General features: G+C 47.4%; 1 protein-coding gene across 12 annotated transcripts in view; it reads left to right on the plus strand.

The window, feature by feature from the left end:
* The window catches only part of MTRR (5-methyltetrahydrofolate-homocysteine methyltransferase reductase), a 33,008-nt gene that overhangs the window by 3,181 nt on the left and 10,460 nt on the right, over positions 1-19,367 (plus strand). For 2 of the 12 annotated variants that reach the window (XM_086361167.1, XM_086361168.1), the window contains exons 3-9: positions 1,225-1,378; positions 4,023-4,140; positions 7,192-7,564; positions 12,980-13,102; positions 14,935-15,088; positions 16,193-16,281; positions 18,672-18,852. In XM_086361167.1, the coding sequence (XP_086217293.1) occupies positions 1,225-1,378; positions 4,023-4,140; positions 7,192-7,564; positions 12,980-13,102; positions 14,935-15,088; positions 16,193-16,281; positions 18,672-18,852 (1,192 nt within the window). Of the gene's footprint in view, positions 1-1,224; positions 1,379-4,022; positions 4,141-7,191; positions 7,565-12,979; positions 13,103-13,296; positions 13,434-14,934; positions 15,089-16,192; positions 16,282-18,671; positions 18,853-19,367 lie in introns of those variants that run through there. The other 10 variants (XM_086361171.1, XM_086361172.1, XM_086361169.1 and 7 more) reach the window with 9 other exon arrangements.

Below are 19,367 nucleotides of genomic sequence, written 5' to 3' on the forward strand. Positions count from 1 at the left end.
TTTAGTATTCTTGTCTGGAGAATCCCATGGACAGAGGAGCCTGGCAGGCTATAGTCCGTGGGGTTGCAGAGAGTCGGACTCGACTAAGCGACTAACATTCATTCAGGCTTGAGCCACGAGCAGGGCTCTTATAACACACATGGTGATGTGCCAGCCCCTAAGTCCTCAGATTCAGCTCAGTACTTGAAAAACCACCCGGCCATGCACTCTTGCTCGAGTTCACAACCTCCTCTGTTCCTTCCCATGTGTCTGGTTGGAAAGACTAGCCTGTCAGCCACAGAGGTGAATTATAAGCTCAGCTCCTAGAAGGGAAACCACAAAGTTCCTTGATGTAGCCGGGTCAGGCAGAGTCCTGATGGAGCCACTCACCCAGGCAGGAGGGTCCCGCCGGGGAGCCAGTCACCCAGCCGGGAGGGTCCTGGGGCACTGCCAGTCATGGGCTCCGTGATCCTGCAGCACGTTCAGAGTAAGCTGTGGTGCCACAGGATGGAGCTCCATCCAAATCTGTTACTAACCCCAGAAACAGAGTCAGCAGCATCAGACAACTAGCCCTGACATGGCCCCCTCGCCAGTGACCCCGGTGGGGCCAGCAGCTCTTTGAAAAGTTAAGTGAGTAGTGAGTTGGTTTTGATACCCCGGTAGTCGTGTTGTTTGCTCTCCTCAGCTGAATGGTTTCTCCAGTTGTTCCTCATCCAACTTTAACTCAATAGCTCTCTGCCCTCCTCAATCAGTTGTCTTTTTTAAGGTAAAGTCACTCACTGTAAACTGCAGAGTTGTGTTGTAGAAACGTTGAGTTGCCTGGTAAGATGTCAGCTCAAATCTTCACCTGTTAACGTCAGCATGAAAAATAAAGTGAATACCTCAGAGCCCAGTGATGGAGCTCATGATTGTGAATAGAGAGAGTGAAGTGCTTAATTGGGAGTACTTGAAATTTAGGTGAGAATTAGAATAAGGAAATGTGAATTTTAAGACTTGGAAACACCAGTGATCCCAGTATTCCGTTTTCTTGGCTCTCTGGAACCCTGAGGTGGTCAGGCCCTTCCTGACAGCTAGGTTTCCTGATCTCTGAGGAATAACACTTTCACTTTGCCATTTAAAATGCTCTGTGTGCCTCTCTGCCATTATGTGACACAGACCACAGGACAGAAAATGAAGCTGATTGTTTTGCTGGTATGTTGAGTCTGCATAGCAGTAGATCTCTGACGTGACACCCTTGTTTTATAGTATGATCTGAAAACTGAAACAGCCCCTCTTGTGATGGTAGTTTCTACCACGGGCAACGGAGACCCGCCTGACACAGCCCGAAAGTTTGTTAAAGCCATTAAGGACAAGACGCTGCCGCCTGACTTCCTGGCTCACCTGCGGTATGGATTACTAGGTGTGGACTGTGTTTTGTGTAGTTACTGGAATGTTACTGCTGGCTTTAGCACTAGTATCTAAATGTGTTTTTCAAAACCATGGTGCATCATTGTATAGATTTTGTCCTTCTTGACTTTTGATGTGTTTTATGTGTGTATAATATTTGAGGGTAAACCAGGTACTGTTTCCTAGCCATCACCCACCAGCAGCTCCTCTGGAGGGCCCCATTTTGCATCTTAACCTCGGGCGCACACCAGATTCAACTGGGAAACATTTTTGAAATGTTAGTGGTTGGGCCTCACCCCAAATCTGCCAAAACCCAAGGAGCAACTCTGCATGCTGTGTTTTTTGTTTTTTTTTCCCTCAAAGGTCTTATGTGACGACTTCCTTAGCAGACGACCATTGCCTAGGATGCTGGTTCTCCAGCCTGGCCGCACACTAGCACCCGCTGGGAGTTTTCCTCCCAGTGTCATTGCTTCGAGTGCCCCCTTCCTGCCCACCACACTGTGATTCCGACTTAATCATTCTGAAGTAGGGTCCTGGGATCATTGTTTTTTAAAGCTCTCAGGTGACTACTATGTACCCCAACTTAAGAAGCATTGGCCTAGGGTAGGGCTCTGTGAAGAATAGCTTTAAAATATTAAAGGCTCAGAAGGACCAGTGCAGTGAGATAGTTGCACCAAAGAGGGAATTGAGGGTTCATTTGCCCGGCTCACGCTCTCTGTTCTCCTTAGAGAGCACTTTTGGGGAGGGTATCTAGAAAGGATGGAATGTGTGATGATAAGTAACTGGCCTGGCCGAGATCTGTCGTGTGTAGTGTATTCAAGAGAGCATTTTAGAGTGTGTATAGCTTTTTAATTCATTTTTTCCAATTTATTTATTTAGAAGAGTGAACATGTACATATTGCTTTAAAAATTCCTCAAAATTATTTAAAAGGAAAGACTGAAGCCTGTCTGGCCATTTTAGTCAATCTTAGGCCCGGAGAAGGAAATGGCAACCCATTCCAGTGTTCTTGCCTGGAGAATCCCATGGACGGAGAAGCCTGGTAGGCTGCAGTCCATGGGGTCACACAGAGTCAGACATGACTGAAGCAACTTAGCAGCAGCAGCAACATGGGCCCACCAATGGATTGCTCACCTTGTTCTTGTAGGAAAAATCCAGGGAGACAAACAAGTGCAAAATTTAAGCTCTTAATTTTAAATTTTCAACAAGTATGAAAGTGTTAGTCCATTTCTTAAGAGGAAACACAGAAGCAATTCTTAATATATCAACACAGAAACAGCAAGTAAATGGTCGTTTGTGTTTTGGATGTAGCTCTTGTTCTAGATTAGGAGTCAGTAAACTCTATAAAGGACCAGATAGTAAATACTTTAGGCTTCGTAAGTCACTGGTCTATCTAGCAACTATTCATCTCTGCTGTTAGAGCTTGAAAACTGCCTTAACAAGGTGTGAACAGGTGGACCTGGCTGTGTTCCAATAAAACTTTATTTGCAGAGACAATGGATGGTAATTGCCCACACACAGGCTATAGTTTGCAGACCCTGCAGTGGGATCAGAAAAGCCTGAAAATACAGATATTGCATGTTCTTGTGAAAGGAGCAAAGGTTGTTGCTGAACCAAGAATGACGCTGGGATTCTTGGCCTCCAGAGGAGAAGAATTCAGCCCGGAGCCAGTGACAAGGCTTAATCACTCAGAGCTTTTGTGTAATAAAGTTTTATTAAAGTATTAAACAGATAGAGAAGACTTCTGACATAGACATCAGAAGGGAACAGAAAGAGTGCCCCCCTGCTAGCCTTTAGCAGTATGTTGTATACCTGTCAACAGGCTGCTAATTAGAGAAAGGAGATGTCCCAAAACTTAGAGAATGGCACCAAGCCCTCACCCACAATATGCATTTTGAGATAACGTTGGCACCAGGAGACTCATCCCGGGCCATAAAACGATTGGCATGAATCTTGAAGAAAGGCAGGTTTCCAAGAAAATATGTAGTTTCATTAACAGTTACAGATTAGGGGAACAATGCATGAGTAGGACACACAGGTTTGTTGGGCCCGTGTCATTCTAAGTCCTAAGAGGAAAGAGTCTAAGATAAATACATGGTTCATTACCATAGCTTAAGACAAGCATTTCCTAAGAAAAATGCATTGGTTAGCTCAAGGTTTGAGAAAAGTTAAGTTCTGGTGGAGCCAGGTGTCCTCATGGCACCACAGAATTTTAAGAGAAACCTCTTTTTAAATCTGTATAGAGCAGGGGAAAAAATCTAACACTAGTATGTTTTCTCCTGCTGCTTAAGAGAGAGAGAAAAAGTGTCTGACACTTGCAGCCTATTTCCTCCCTTTGGAGACCCCTGGCCTTCCTGCCTGTTACCCTCTCATTTAGTATGCTAATCCTTATTTTCAGATTACCATATTTTTACACAGATTCGTGGAAACAAAAATGTGAGATATATTTGTATTAACAGTGGTCCAAAGTACTTGTTTTGTTTCTGTTTGCATAGTTAGTATTCCTCAAGGAAAAAATAAGAAAATACGAAGCTACACATTATTTCCTGTTTCGTCAAGAAGAGCTTTGAATGGTGTTCTTCTGAATGTTTTGTTTCTGTCTTCTGAATATGGTTAAATTTAAACCTTACTTGATGCTAATAACCCATTTGGACTCTAGGTCTGGGTGATTCAGAATACACGTACTTCTGTAACGGGGGGAAGGTAATTGATAAACGACTTCAGGAGCTTGGAGCCCAGCGTTTCTACGACACTGGCCACGCGGATGACTGTGTAGGGTAAGAGCAATGTACCTCTGTCATTTCCAGTAAAGCATGTTTGTACATGATGTAAGTCAGTTTACAAAAGGGGTTCACTTTTGAACTAGCATTAACTTTCAGTCTTGAGAGTCCTATTTTAGTTTGGGGACCAAAGAAAATCCTCTAGAGCTTGATTTATCTGTTTTGCTGAATTTTTTTTTTTTTTTTTTTAAGTGCCCCGTCCATCTCAGTGTCTGCTAATGGAAAAGACACTAGGAAGGTAGCCCAGTACAGTTACCTCAGGCTTGGAAGTGTACAGCTGTTTGCAAAAGTCATTGTTTTCTTTAGGAACTTGGAAAGCATGTGCCTGCAGGGGAGTGACTGGACTCTGGACCTCCCCGTGCAGGGCGCTCATTACAGGTGGAGAAGGCATGCCACAGGCCTTCCTGGCACCCTGGCTCCTTGGCACTCTCCCTCCCTGTCTTCATGGTCATTTACAACCCTGCCAACCAGGAATATAATTTCTGTTTCATTAATTTATTCTTGTCTTTACAGTTCAGTATTTCACCCTACGTGCCACCTTACAAATCCTCTTAACGTGTGAACTCAAAGACCTTATAGAATTGTCCTTATTCTGTCATAACAGCACAGGCATGCACTTGATCTTTTTTTCTGCTGGCTCTGTGTATTAAGTAAATCTCACCCACTAGATCTGGGCTTATGCAACATGACAAGTTCAGCAAAGGCTGTGCTTTCCTGCATATACCACCTTGCATGGGCATGTTGGAGACACTTCTGTTTGCCCGCAACTCACCTTTGTGAGTCCATGCGTCCGTCATTTTCTGCAGCAGTGATGCTGTGAGTTTTTTTCCATTGCCCCAGGGCACATGTCCCTTATAGTGACAGCTCCACCACATTGCTTTGCCTGTTACCTTTCAGTTTTGTCTCGCTGTGTTGGGCTCTTTTCCCCACGAAAAACCTTGTTGGCATTACATGTTTATTGTCCTGTGTGAGCTGTTTAAATGCTAAATGCTTATAAATCCATTATTCCGATTGCTCACCTCATATTTTACTTCAGAGGCTTTTGAGTTCACTGTTGATTTATTGCCCTGACCATTAAAATTGTTCAGTGTGTACTTCAGCAGCCTGCATCTCTAAAATTTTCAGCCTAAGTACTCTTCTAAAATTAGAATGTTTTCAAGGAGACATCTTGGCTTACTGTACCACCACATTGAAGGGGTTAAGAATGTAGCTGCTCACTGCTGCTAAGTCGCTTCAGTTGTGTCCGACTCTGTGCGACCCCATAGACAGCAGCCCACCAGGCTCCCCCGTCCCTGGGATTCTCCAGGCAAGAACACTGGAGTGGGTTGCCACTTCCTTCTCCAATGCATGAAAGTGAAAGTGAAGTCACTCAATTGTGTCTGACTCTTAGCGACCCCACGGACTGCAGCCTACCAGGCTCCTCCATCCATGGGATTTTCCAGGCAAGAGTACTGGAGTGGGGTGCCATTGCCTTCTCCGTAAGAATGTAGACTGGAGTTAAAATACCCGCGTTCACATCCTTGGTTTTCCCCACTTACTGACTATGAAGCATAAGTCAAATTACTTAAACTTTCTGTGTCTTGGTGTTCCCCCTTGTGAAATGGATAATAACAGTATATATTATTTAAGATTCTTTGAAGCATCAAATGAACGAATAAAACTTGTTTCAGAACAACGCCTGCCATACAGTGCATACTCAGTGGGCATGAGCTTTCTTGTAAGAGTATTACCATATTAGTATTTCTGAGTTCTGAGAATGGTGTTTTAAATGTAGCTATCATTATTGAGCCATTAATTTTATACGCTTGCTCTTCCAAATGTTCCTGAGAGAATGGATGTACTGTGTCACCAAACTTTTAACTATGTGCCACGTGAGCAGTAAATGAATACAATGAAATTATAGCCAAAGTCTCGATAAGACAGAGGTCCACAAGTGTCTCCTCTTGTCACTTAGCTCTATGAATTGTAACGTAACTGATCACGCATTGGAGTTGTGGTTGAAAATGACAGAGACGTCCTTCTCAAGGTCTTGATGCAGTACTTCTTAGCCATTCATTCTGTGAACAGAGTGTAGGGAATGGTACTATTGTCATACTTTGCCAGTAGTCAGTTTGTTATTTAGTTACTAAGTCGTGTCCGACTGTTTTGCGACCCCAAGGACTGTAGTCTGCCAGGCTTCTCTGTCGGTGGGATTTTCCTGGCAAGCATACTGGAGTGGGTTGCCATTTCCTTCTCCAGCCAGTAGTCAGTAGATTAGCATATTTTATAATGTACTTACGGTTAATCCAGCTCTCCTAAAGGATGATTGAAGGGTGGAGCTCTTAGTCAAAGAGCATTAATCTGGAGTGGTTTCTTGGTGGTATCTTAAGTCTGTAGGAAACAAAGATCAGTAAATTGACTAGGCAAAACTTGGTGGTGCATTTGATGTAATTATCATTTATGATATTAGAGTAGACTTGGATTTTGAGTATGTTCCTGTTAGCCTCATCAGAATTTATCATGCCTGTTTAAAACCATGTCTTCTTACAATACCAACTCTATTTTAGGAAGTTAAGTGGAATCATACTCCTATTACCTTTTACTAAATCATCTTCATTTTTGTTCTCTTTTATGCTTGTTCATACTTTTTTATAGCTCAGTGCTAATGAACACAGTAATGTTTTACCTAAATAATAAGTATTTCTGTATTCTGAATAGCCTTCATAGCAAATGTTTCTTTTTTTTTTTTTTCTTACTGGGCTTCCCCGGAGCTCTCCTCCAGAGCAGAGACGTGTGTGTGGATGTGGTGTGGGGGGCCTTCCTTCCATGCGTTTGGGCTCCGTAGCGGAGCCCCAGCGCAGGGGAACCAGCCAGCCCCTGAGCGGAGCGCGCCGGGCAGTGCTGTGTGCCCCGGCCTGCCTGGAAGCCCAGTTGTTCCCCAGCAAATGTTTCTGACAGTTGTACAGCATTCTGTCAAGTGGACAGTTTCTCCCGTTATCCCATTGTCATGTGTTTAAATGAAGAACTTAAAGTGTTTGTTTCTTTTTTCTTATTTTTTTAACAACTCAGTTTAGAACTTGTGGTTGAGCCATGGATTAACGGACTCTGGGCCGCCCTCGAGAAGCATTTTCTGTCGAACAGAGGAAGAGAGGACACAAGTGAAACTCTCACGATGGCATCTCATGCCTCCCGTGACGCCGTGACGCCGGAATTATTACACGTGGAATCACAAGTTGGACTTCTGAGATTAGATGATTCTGGAGGAAAGGCTGCTGAAGTTTTGGAACAAAATGCAGTGAACAGCAGTCAATCAAGTACTTTGATTGTAGACTTTGAGGCCTCGCTTACCCGTTCAGTACCCCCACTTTCACAAGCCTCTCTGAATATTCCCTCTTTACCACCGGAATATTTAGAGGTGCATCTGGAGGAGGCCCTTGGCCAGGTAAGCAGAGATGTTGGTGGTATTTTTTAAATTATGTTATGGTGGAGGCCAACAAACTATGGCGTGCTGGGTGAATGTGGTCTACTAGCTCTTGTGTAAATAAAGTTTTATTGGAACACAGCCATGTCCATCCAAGGCTGCTTCTGCACTGCAGTGGTGGAGTTGAGTAGCTCCCAAAGAGGCGTTACCTCCAGGCATTAAAGATGGCGCTTGTGTTATTACCTGGCTTCTCTTTGAAGAAGTAAATGGGTATGAGCTCAGTTTCTCCATTCCTTTGGAGAAGTAACGTCTTGGCTTCTTGCCTTAGATGTCAGTCAGGTGAGGGCGAGTTGTGGGCTCTGAGAAAACTATCTCAGCAACTAATTTGAGTCAGGTACAGTAAGATCACTTTTCCAGTGTGGATCTTTGCTGTCCTGGGATACTCCATTTTAGGGGTTTTTCTTTCTGTTCATAATATTTTATAGAGCTGTTTTTGTCTGTTTAAATCTTTTTTTCTATGCCTTGCGTATCTTTCCTATCAGTAAATAAATGACTTTAAAGTGATCTGTACATTTCTGAGCATCAAGTTGAATAATAGCTGATATTACCCCACGATTGTCATATATGGTTCCCTGAAATTTCTTCCAACGTGCTTGGAATAAACTTCCAGGGCAGCCGGTCTTGTGACGCATGGCTGACCCCTCTCTGTTCAGAGGGAGTTCTGTGTGGGCTTTCTCAGTTAAACCACATTCTTAACGCAACTGTCATGGTTTCTGGTTTCTGCTTTTCTTTTTATTAAATGAGGAAAGACATTTGAGAAACAGTTTAAGTGCCACTTTCTAGTTTATTTGAAAACTGTTTGCGAACACTTGATATGCATACCAGTGTTTTCAGCATCATATTTTTACAGTGTTTTTCTAATGCATTTAAACAGGTAGGTTTTTATATGACCTTCCCTGGGTTATTGTTTTCACGCTCATGTTTCATTCTTTATTAAAAGGGATTATCACAACAAGTACGTCTTAGTCAGGACTGGGGACAGGCGTGGCTGTGGTAAATGTGCCGGGCGGGTGGGCTCAGGGTGGCGAGCCGGCCCCGGATTTCCGCTGCAAGGGTGAGTGTGTGTGGCAGGGGTGTTGATCTCTGATTGATATGACAAGGTGCTTCACTTAGGATCTGCTTGAGAGTTTCTTTTATGATAGGTGTCATTAAATAGGCTTGAGTTGTTGGTAATGTCTTCAAAAGAATTTTTAAAATCTCAACTATTTAATGGAAACTTGTGTAAATCTGTTTAAAGGATATACCTAGAGGATAAGGGATTGAGGAAAATAAATTTCCTGTTTTAGGGCATCATCTTGGGATAACCCCCTTGGGGAAAGGGGCCGGTGGGGGAGGGGAGGGGAGGATGGCGCCTGGTTGGGCAGAACCGGAAGCTGAGCTTTGGTGCATGCGCGCTCAGTCACTTATCTTGTCCGACTCTTGGTGACCCCAGGGACTGTAGCCCGCCAGACTCCCCTCTTCATGGGATTCTCCAGGCAGGAATACTGGAGTGGTTGCTATGCCCTCCTCCTGGGGATCTTCCCGACCCAAGGATCGAAACCACGTCTCTTTCATCTCCTGCATTGGCAGGTGGGTTCTTGACCGCTAGCGCCACCTGGGAAGCCAGAGCTTCAGTGCAGCCCTAACAGAGCCCACAGCCGGTCCACTCCCTCCACCCAGCGCTGTCTCCCCGTCCCTGGCGCCCCCACCGCTGTGGGGCCACCTGGACTGCGGGCTACGTGCCGCATGGCCTCAGTGGGCGCGTCTCGGGGCCCTGCCCAGAGCCCTTCCCTGCCCTGGGCCCCCAGCCCTGGCAGCCTCCCGTGTCGCCCAGTGTCTGGGTGGGGTGTGCGGCTCTGAGCTGCTGGGGCCTGCCAGGCGGGAGGCACCTCTCCCGGCGAAGGGCAGGAGGAGAGAGTGCATCCTCTCCTCGGGAGGGGACGTCCTGACAAGCCGGACATCACCACGAGCCCTGAGTCTCCACGGGCCGTGGGGACGCCAGCGTCGTCTCCCCGGCGTGACGGTGTTGACGTGGCAGGGCTGGGCGAGGCTTGCTGAGTGTCCAGACGGTCCCCGTGTCCTCACGCTGTCTTGTGCCAGCGAGCAGGAGCGTTGTCACAGTCTTGGGGCGAAATGGTAAACAGTACGTGCCTGTGAGCACGTCTGGTCCTCTGTGGGTGGAGATGGAAAAGAGCACATTGGCCACATCCTCTTGGATGAGCCCTGCACGAGAGGCTGTAATAATTGCTCTATCAGAGAACCATCTGCCCGGGCGCGCCTGGGGCTGCTGCTTGTTTGGGTTGCTGCTGGCTCAGGGTCATCCCCCAGGAGCTGTCTGGTTTTTCCAGGGGCCCGATTGGTGAACTCCATGGAGCCATGATAGACATCCTCCCGTGTCCTTCAGCTTTTTAAGGATTGTTTTGATATCTATCGCTCTCCCCAGGATAGTCTAATTTTCATCTTTTATCTTGATGGAGAGAGAGAGGTGTCAGGTTTAGAGGCTTCTTCTTGACCCTCCCCACTGTGATGGCTCGTAGCCCACAGGCCAGGATTTCACTGCTAACCGCCAGGTGAGCCACTGACTGGGCCCTTTGAGCCACACTTGGGTCAGGACTCTGGTCACCTCCGGCCTCAGGCCTCGGGGCTGTGTGGGCCAGCGGCTGCACTGACCCCTCTCCCCGCCGTCCCTGAGTCCAGTGCTCATTTACCCCTGGACCCCGGTCACCCCCGGCCTCAGGCCTCGGGGCTGTGTGGGCCAGCATCCGCACTGCCCCTTCTCCCTGCTGTCCGAGTCCAGTGCTTGTTTACCCCTGGACTCCGGTCGCCCCGGCCGCAGATCTCAGGGCTGTGCGGGCCAGCAGCCGCACTGCCCCATCTCCCCGCCGTCCCTGAGTCCAGTGCACCTTTATCCCTGGGGGCGGCGTCAGTGAGTGCGGTTTCTGTGCCTCGCGGAGTCGCTTCTCCTGGGGGCCTGCCTGCTCCTGCCGTCGGATGGGAGGGCTCCGGGTCTGACAGCTGACTCAGGTCCAGCAGCTGGACAGGGGGTCTCGAGCTCTCATTGGACAGCTTCCCGCTCATAACGTCTTGGTTTCTTGTCCTCGTAAGGACTGGTCCAGTGCCCTTGCTGGCTGCCCATTCATTTTGAGCCTCTGGAAGCCATGTGCTCATCATTCTTGTTATTTCTGGGAGTTGGGCCCCCGGCCGCCCCCCAGCTTTTCTACTCACTGTGATCCTTGTGCACACCCCTCCCCCGGCGTTCCTGGCAAGTGCTCCCACCTCCCTCAGTTCTTGGTGCCCGGGGGTGGGGGTGTCCGCTTTGTGAGCTCTGGTCAGCAGGTGAGCTCGGTGGTGCGGCTGTCCCCCTGACCGGCACGGTCCTGTTGGCCTTGGCAGTGAGGTGGTCTCTGGGTGCTCCAGGGAGCACCTGTCGGCTGGTGGGTTTGGCCTTGCGTGGTTTTGTCCACTCTGGCAGGCCCTCTTCTCTGAGCTTTTCAATCCTGTCTTCCAGTGTCTTGGCATTTCTGCCCCACTTCGCTTTTTCTTTGCCCTGTCGCCCTGCTGTCCGCGTGTTTACATCATCTCTGGGGCTCTGGCAGGGTGAGGAAAGCCTGAGTCCTGGGAGAGCGTCCCAGTTAGAAAGCCCTTCATCCAGACCTGTGTCCCGCCCCGCCTGGCCCGGGACCTCGGCCTCCTGTCTGGGGCACACGTATTCTGCTGATGCATGGTGCTGTCCTGCCCTTTCTTTGGAGGTGGCCCAGCACACGGGCAGCCAGGCCTGTTGCTTCTTAACTGTAGTTACTGGTCCAGCAGCCAGGAGGAGGGATAGGGTGCGAGGTGGAGCCCCTGTGTTGTCTTAACGCGAGAAGGGAGCTCTTGCCCTTACGGAAGGAGCGGCCCTTTCCGCAGGTGCCAGGGCTTGTCTCCGGATTCAGGACGTTCACGCAGGTGTCGCTCCCCCATTCTTCCCTGCCTTGTCATCCCTGGCTTTCTCTGCCCTCAGGCTGCGGCAGGTGAGTGCTCATGTGTAAGCTACTAAGAGTGTCCTCTGGCTTTCACTGGTAGATTTTAATTGTTGCCTCATTATTCTTGGCTTTTTGCATTTTTTTCCAAAAGTGTCGGTGAAGCTTAGCCGTAGGCCTCCAGCCCAGCGGCCCGATCCGTGCCGCGCCCTCCTTGGTCCCGAGCACGTGTCCCGCAGCAGCTGGTGTCCTGTCCCCAGGTGTGTTCTCACTGCCGGCCTTGGCAGCCCTCCAGCGCCACACGCCCATTTTAGTGACTTTCTTGGGCCACTCTGGCCCTGGCTGTCCCAGGCTGGGCTACCGGGAATCACTGTGAGATGGTCTTTGGGGCCTCCTCCTCACCCCGGGATGTCAGGGGGCAGGAGCCAGATGGGGCACAGAAGAAGCGGAGCTGCAGGGCTCTCTGAAGCCGGGGCAGTCCTTCAGGGTTGTCCTGGGTTGTGCACAGGGGCTGGACCTTTACAATCGTTGATGTTGTTGGCTATGGGCAGCCTCTAGACGGAGGTGTGACCTTGAGTGCTCAGAGGATCCTCGGAGGTGATGGCGAGGGGCTGGGGGCCCGCTGTGAGCACTGCTGGCAGCCTTGCCGAAGGCTGTCCCCCTGTCCCTGTCACTACAACTCTCAGACCCTCAGCCCTGGCCTTCCATGGCCTTCCCACACAGCCACTCATCCACAGCTAACTGACCAGCACTTTCCGAGATGTAAGTTTCTATTTTTATTAGAACTTAGAAGCAGCAAGTTATGAATCTGGTGAGGTAGGACCAAGATTTGAGTTTCTTTCTAGTTTCCTAAGGCTTGTATTGTCTAATTTTATCTGTGTGTGGCTACTATTAATTAATGAAAATTAAATTAAGAATTCAGTTCTTGAGTCACACCAGCCATGTTTCCAGGCCTCAGTGCTCAGTGGTCAGGTATCGGCCAGTGAGGTTATGGAGCATTCCCACCGTCTAGAAAGCTCTGTGGAACAGCACCGCCCGCTGCTCTGAGGGCTCTTGTCACCATCTGTGCAGACAGCTTTCGACTGTAAACATCTGTCACTCCTTTCGAATCTCCTTCTGAAATGGGCACACCCACTCTTTTTGCATAGTTCATTAGGAAGACTGTTAGACTTTTCCGTGGAAAGTGCTAGTATCTGATGTTTTCCATATAATCTCAGAAATTTTAAAGTCTAGTAGACAGGGAGTTTAAAATATAGATGAGCTTCTCTTCTGAAAGATTGAGAGGCCTGTCTGTAGCCATTTACCCTAGAGAAGAATTCTGAAATCTCATCAGGGAACGTTGAAAGATCCTGTAGCTCTGATGTTGCCGCTAAGTGAAGCAGTGGTAAGAATAGTTGAAAATCGCGCTTATAGCACTTTATCACATTTCTTTCTCAAGGAGGAAAGTCACGCATCTGTGAGTTTGGTGGATCCAGTGTTTCACGTTCCAGTTTCAAAGGCAGTTCAGCTGACTACGAATGATGCTATAAAAACCACTCTTCTGATAGAGTTGGACATCTCGGTAAGTTCCAGAATATGTCTCTGAGCGCAGGGATGCTGCCAGTCAGTGCAGAGGCTCGCCCGTGGTGTGTCCTCACCCACACGCGCCGGGAGGAGGAGGTGTCTGGACAGCGGCCAGCCACCTGGCCCGTCGCGTTTATTCCTGACCCATCATTTTGTCTCTCTGTCTCATCCCTGTTTTCTTTTCACTTCAAGGAGGGGCTGAAATGAGGAGTGTCTGGAGGTGATTCCACTTGGAGAGAGTAGTTTTGCTGCCTTACTCATTAAGCCACGAAAGAATAATGGAATCAGCACAGCACTGGCATATAGGAGCCCCAGGCAAGGAAGCTGAGGTCAGCGGCCAGGGGAGTCGAGCCCAGGCTAGCCCGTCCTGTGACGGTCACTTCTCAGAGTGGTGGTCCTTGTTCCTTTGAGAATCTGGGAGAAATCATGGACCCCCCTCCAGAAGAATGATTATATATAAGCATTTTGCACACAGTTTTAGGGGGTATCTGTGCTGGCTCTTGGAGCCCCATCCGTAAGCCTCCCCCAGCCCCTGCCCCAGCCGCTGGCCTCAGGTGGGAAGCCGTGACTGGACCTGCTCACAGTCGTGCGGCTCAGCCCTGGGTGTGGGTCCTGTGGAGCTCAGTGGGCTGAACTTTCAGAAGAGAGTGTGTCAAGGCTGTTGGTGGAGGTTTAGTTGAATTTCTGATAGAAAAAAAAGAAATATGGCAGGCATCAAAACTAGATGGTTTTGCTTACATACCATTGTTCTGTTCAGTCGCTAAGCCGTGTCCAACTCTTTGCGACCCCATGGACTGCAGCATGCCAGGCTTCCCTGTCCTTCACTGTCTCCTGGAGTTTGGTCAAACCATGTCCATTGAGTCGGTTGGTGATGTTCTCTAGCCATCTCATCCTCTGCTGCCCCCTTCTCCTTTTGCCTTTAATCTTTCTCAGCATCCAGGTCTTTTCCAGTGAGTCGGCTCTTTGCATCAGGTGTCCAAAGGATTGGAACTTTAGCATCAGTCCTTGCAAGTAAATATTCAGGGTTGAGTTCCTTTCAGATTGACTGAAAGGTTTGATCTTGCAGTCCAAGGGACTCTCATACTATTGAGTAATTGCATTTTCATCCCTGCTGTTAAATATCCTGTATATGTGAAAGCATTTCACTTCTGTTACACACTTTTGTCATAAAGAGGTGAGGTTTGGCAGACTGGTGGGTCCAGTCTGTGTCTGTGTTCCTCACAGGCTAGGGGTGTGAGCATGTGTGGTTAGAGGCCCCTTCCCAGAGCCCTCCACACCCCTATCCCACTCTATGCAGAGTGCGTAGACCTGCTGTGGGAGGGGGCTCCACCTGGAGCCTGAGTTTGTGCACAGCCACGACCAAGGCAGACGCTTTAATCTTGCACGTCACTAAAGGGAGAAAAGTGGTCTCCCCCACCCCATTCCTCCCCAAAGGAAAGAAGTAAGGAGAGACCACTGAAGAGTCATTTCTTTGCTCCTAAAGTGTGTGTGTATATTTTCAAAAGAGGGTTTTTACATGGATTATTAGAAACACTACTTACCAGGACACCTTAATCTCCAGAAGAGGCAGGTTTTAATTTCTAGTCTGTGAATACTCGATATAAAGCAAAACATTAGATAATTACAAAATTTCTTTTTAAAAAATAACTCCTAATAAAAGTATGCTTGTTTAGTTAATTGGTCTTATTTGTTAGAAACAAAATAATTCTAATTGCAAAAAACGAACTTGTATGTTCAAATGTTCATATAAGAAAAACTGTGTTGGTTGCCCCACAACTAAAACTCTTAACTCATGTGGCATTTTTTTATTTCGTGTTGGTTCTTCTCTAGAAAACAGATTTTTCCTACCAGCCTGGAGATGCCTTCAACGTGATCTGTCCCAACAGCGACTCTGAAGTGCAGTTCCTGCTGCAGAGACTGCAGCTCGCAGACAGGAGAGAGCACCATGTTGCCGTGAGGATTAAGGCAGACACGAGGAAGAAAGGTGCAGCCCTGTGTCTTACTGCTCCGGACATCCTTGGGGGCACGGGGGTGACAGGGCAAGTCTGCACGGGTGCCTGAGGGCGGGACACAGGTGCTCGCTGGTCTTGGGTGGGAGTCCTTAGCATCCCCAGCAGGTGCCCTGGGCGAGTCAGTTACCCTGAATGAGGTGGTGGTCGAGTTTATGCTTATTGGATGCTTACAAACATTAAAAATGAAGTTGAAGAATCAACTTTTCCAGAACTCTAGACATCAGCAAGCTTACAGCAATCTGGGAAACACAAAGATGAATATAACTGTGGTTTCAGAAAAGCAGGTTGGTTAGTTGAGCCAATATGTTAGGTTGTTTCTTTTCAGTCAGCATTGCTTTGTTTCTGAGTTAGAACACTAGAGTTGTCATGCAGAAAAACTATATTATATGAATCTGTTTTAAAAACTGCTTTTTGTTGGGAGTTCCCTGGTGGTTAGGACTCCAGGCTTTCAGTTCTGGGGCCCGGGTTTAATTACTGGTGGGAGACCATCCCACAAACTGCACGACATGGCCAAAAAAAAGGTAGTTGTTTCATGTTTGTGTCTCATGGCCTATTTGTTGTTGCTTATTTAATACATGAAAATAGTTGCTTTTTCCATGATTAAGGGAAATTATTTTTCAGTGATTTGCTTAGAATCTGGAACTAGAGCTCAGGCAGCTCTAAAATTCTTTCTGAGGAAGACAGGTAGTGTTATGTGACCACTGCCATCTTTTGGAGGGGCTTCCCTGATAGCTCGGTTGGTAAAGAATCCACCTGCAATGCAGGAGACCCCAGTTCGATTCCTGGGCTTTTTTGTTCTTTGGTTTTAGATAATTTCCCTTCCTTTTGTTTGGTAAACCTAGATTTCATAGGTATGGCTGATATAGTAATACTGTTGAATTAATAAAATTGTTTTTGTAAAGTGGATTTTTCTTTCACACTCTTGCTGAGGAAATCTTTTGACTGAATAAACGTTGACCAAAGTCATACTGTACTTTGATAGCACTACAGTGTAAAAGATTACAGCTGTTAGTGTTTCTAGGGGTTGGAAACATCTTTATTTTCTGTTGTGAACTCTTCCGCATCTCCCTGGACAGGCGCAGCCTTGCCCCAGCACGTACCTGAGAGGTGTTCTCTCCAGTTCCTTCTCACCTGGTGCCTCGAAATACGAGCCGTTCCCAAGAAGGTACTGTTTTTTTAAGTTCTTTTGGTATCTACTTAAAAATATGCTTATGTCTCTCTAGAGCTTATTCAATCATTTGAAGGCTTGGAAAATGTGGTCTTCATAGCCTGTGTTCAGAATAGTTCCCAAGCCATGCTGTGTCTTTGTGATGTCATGGACAAATATTTTTAAATTGCTCTTGTATTGAAATGTTATGTTTTCTTTTGAAACAAGAATTTCAAGTAGGGCTTTTCCTTAATCTTATTTTACTAGACGTTAACTCGATGTTGCGCGGTAACCAGGGATGAAAGTGGCCCTCGATGACATGGGTTTTCCAGCTGTGCACGGACACTTTTTCTCTAGTTGACAGGAGGCTTGGGGAGTGGGGCTTTCCCTCACCTGTCACTCATGTAAGGTTGGGAAGACCCCTTTTTGTGTAAAAGTCGGTAGTTAATTTATTACGTCAGATTCTTGAGGGAAAGGCGAAGGGTCGTGTTGACGCTGAGACAGGCTTGGGGGTGGAGACCCACTAGGTGTCTGTGTTGTGCCCCCGCCACCGCCGTTTTTCTGGCCCCGTTGAGGGATGTTAATGGGTGAACTCTGCAAGCTGTTTTACCGAACTTGTATTGCCATTGAATAAAAACATGATCACGTTACACTGCTCACACTGCAGTGTTCATTCTCTGTTTTATTAAGGTGCTGACTGTAGTCTTCGGGAAGTGAGCTCAATAGAGAGACTTAGTCCTAGGTATAATTTGAGTAAATTTACGATGCACTGTGATGAAAATTTCCTGCATAATTTCACAATTTTAGTTCAACTCTACCATTTCTGAAAACTTCACAATGTGTATATTTACAAATGTATTTTGTCTTACTGCAAAAGCAGTATGCTTGTAAAAAGTCTGGACACAAAAGTAATACAGGAAGCAAAAGTGCTTTTTAATTAGACACCTGCAGTTAACAGGGCTTCCCTCGGTGCCTCAGAGAGTAGAGAATCTGCCTGCAAAGCCGGAGATCTGGGTTTAGTCCCTGGGTTGGGAAGATCTGCTGGAGAAGGAAATGGCAACCCGCTCCAGTTCTTGCCTGGAGAGTCCCAAGGACAGAGGAGCCTGGTGGACTGTGGTCCATGGGGATGTAGAGTCAGACACGACTGAGCCACCGTCACACTGCAGTTAACATTTGGATTTGTGTTGCTAGTATATATGCTGTTCTGTAACATACCTTCTTTTATTAAAAAGAAATCATGAGTTTGCATATCCCAACGTGGAAACATACTGGAGATCTTATTAAAAGATGCTATACTTGTTGATTTGATTAAGGACAGTCCATTGTTTCCAGTTTTTCACTATTAAAAACCCATTTAGGTCAACCTTCTGTTTGCATCTGTATACACCTGTCTAAATTTTCTTTTAAAAATAAATTCCTTGGAGTACAATTACTGTGTTAAAAATATTTAGAATTTAAGTTTTAGTAACGTTTGTCAACTTGTTCTCCACGTAATACAGTATTCCCTTTATTAGTACTGTGAAGTTTCTGTTAAGTGTAAAATGAGAAATATGCTACTGTTTTAGCCTGTAATTTAGGAGGGTTTATTGACTTGAGAAAGTTTGGCTGGAAGTGTTCTTGGTAAGCTCCTGCGCTCCTGTAGCTGGTGGGTCTCTGGGTAGGTTGGGCAGGGATTCTTGGCTAGTCGGTGGAGACCCGTGACCCCACGGGAATGTGATCTCATCACCCCCGTCAAGGGTGTCCAGGCCTGGGATGCAGTGGTGCCCACTCTGTTTCAGGGAGTGTTGTTGCTCCCGCTCTCCTGTGAAGCCTTTTGGGCAAGTTAGGTGTCCTCTTGTACCCAGTGCCTGTCAGAAAAAGCTCTTAATGGTGCTCAAATAAGTGTCGAAATCCAGGTTGTAGTCATCAGCTAAGACAGGAACAGGTATTGTGTCCTGAGATAAAAACATTTGGTTAATGAGGGACATCCTTGGTGGTCTGGTAGCTAAGACTCTGGGCTCCCAATGCAGGGGCCCTGGGTTCAATCCCTGGTCAGAGAACTAAATCCCACATGCTGGGGAACTAGATGCTACATAAATAAATATTAAAAAAAAAAAAAAGTTTGCTTGGGAGACTTGACTTCCTGCTTACTCACATATAGCTGTCATGTAACTTGAGACCATACTTATGACTGATTAGGTCAGTTTAAGATACAGGGAAGGTGACCAAAAAATAAAAATGGGTCTTCCCACTTCGATGGGCTGCCATCAGAGCAAATATGAAACGAAATACCCTTTTCCCGGTCACACTCCTGGTGGCCACACTCCCTTTTTTTTTTATAGTTGGGCACATCCCAGGTGGACACCAACCCCGTGTTCTGACGCTGTGACCACAGAGCACGTGGTGACTTGTTGATTTCTTGGCCACAGGCATTTCTGCGCGCGCTCGCGGACCACACTGGCGACAGCGCGGAGAGGCGGCGGCTGCAGGAGCTGTGCAGCAGGCAGGGGGCAGCCGACTACACCCGCTTCGTCAGGGAGGCCGGCGCCTGCCTGTCCGACCTGCTGCGGGCCTTCCCGTCCTGCCAGCCTCCGCTTGGCCTCCTGCTCGGTGAGTGGCCGCCGTCACAGCCCCCTCCCCGGGCAGCCCCTCTGTGCTAAGGGCACCTCAAGTTCCTGCAGGCCTGTGGGGGCACGTTTCCATACTGGTCAGTAAGCAAGCGTCTCACGGCTGGGCTTCCTGGGGCCTTATCCAGCTGAACTGCCTTCCTGAGGTCAGAGGATCTCTCTCCCGTTTTGTTTTGTTTTGTTTGCTTTTTCAGTTTTCTTTCCTACCATTGTCACTGTCATTTGATCTCTCAGTATTATTGTCATTCCGTCGCTAAGAGGTGTCCGAGTTTTTGCAACCCCATGGACTGCAGCACACCAGGCTTCCCTGTCCTTCACTGTCTCCCGGAGTTTGCTCAGATTCATGTCCATCGAGTCAGTGATGCCTTCCAACCATCTCACCCGCCAGTGTCCCCTTCTCTTCCTGCCCTCAATCTTTCCCAGCAGCAGGCTCTTTTTCTCCATTAATAGAATCAGTTGTAATTCTCTTTTTTCACTCAGCCTTCAGCCTAGAATCTG

The sequence above is a fragment of the Bos grunniens genome, chromosome 20 (assembly GCF_055505025.1).
Source record: "Bos grunniens cultivar Pamir isolate PY7600 chromosome 20, Bosgru_T2T1.0, whole genome shotgun sequence".
Taxonomy (NCBI): domain Eukaryota; kingdom Metazoa; phylum Chordata; class Mammalia; order Artiodactyla; family Bovidae; genus Bos; species Bos grunniens.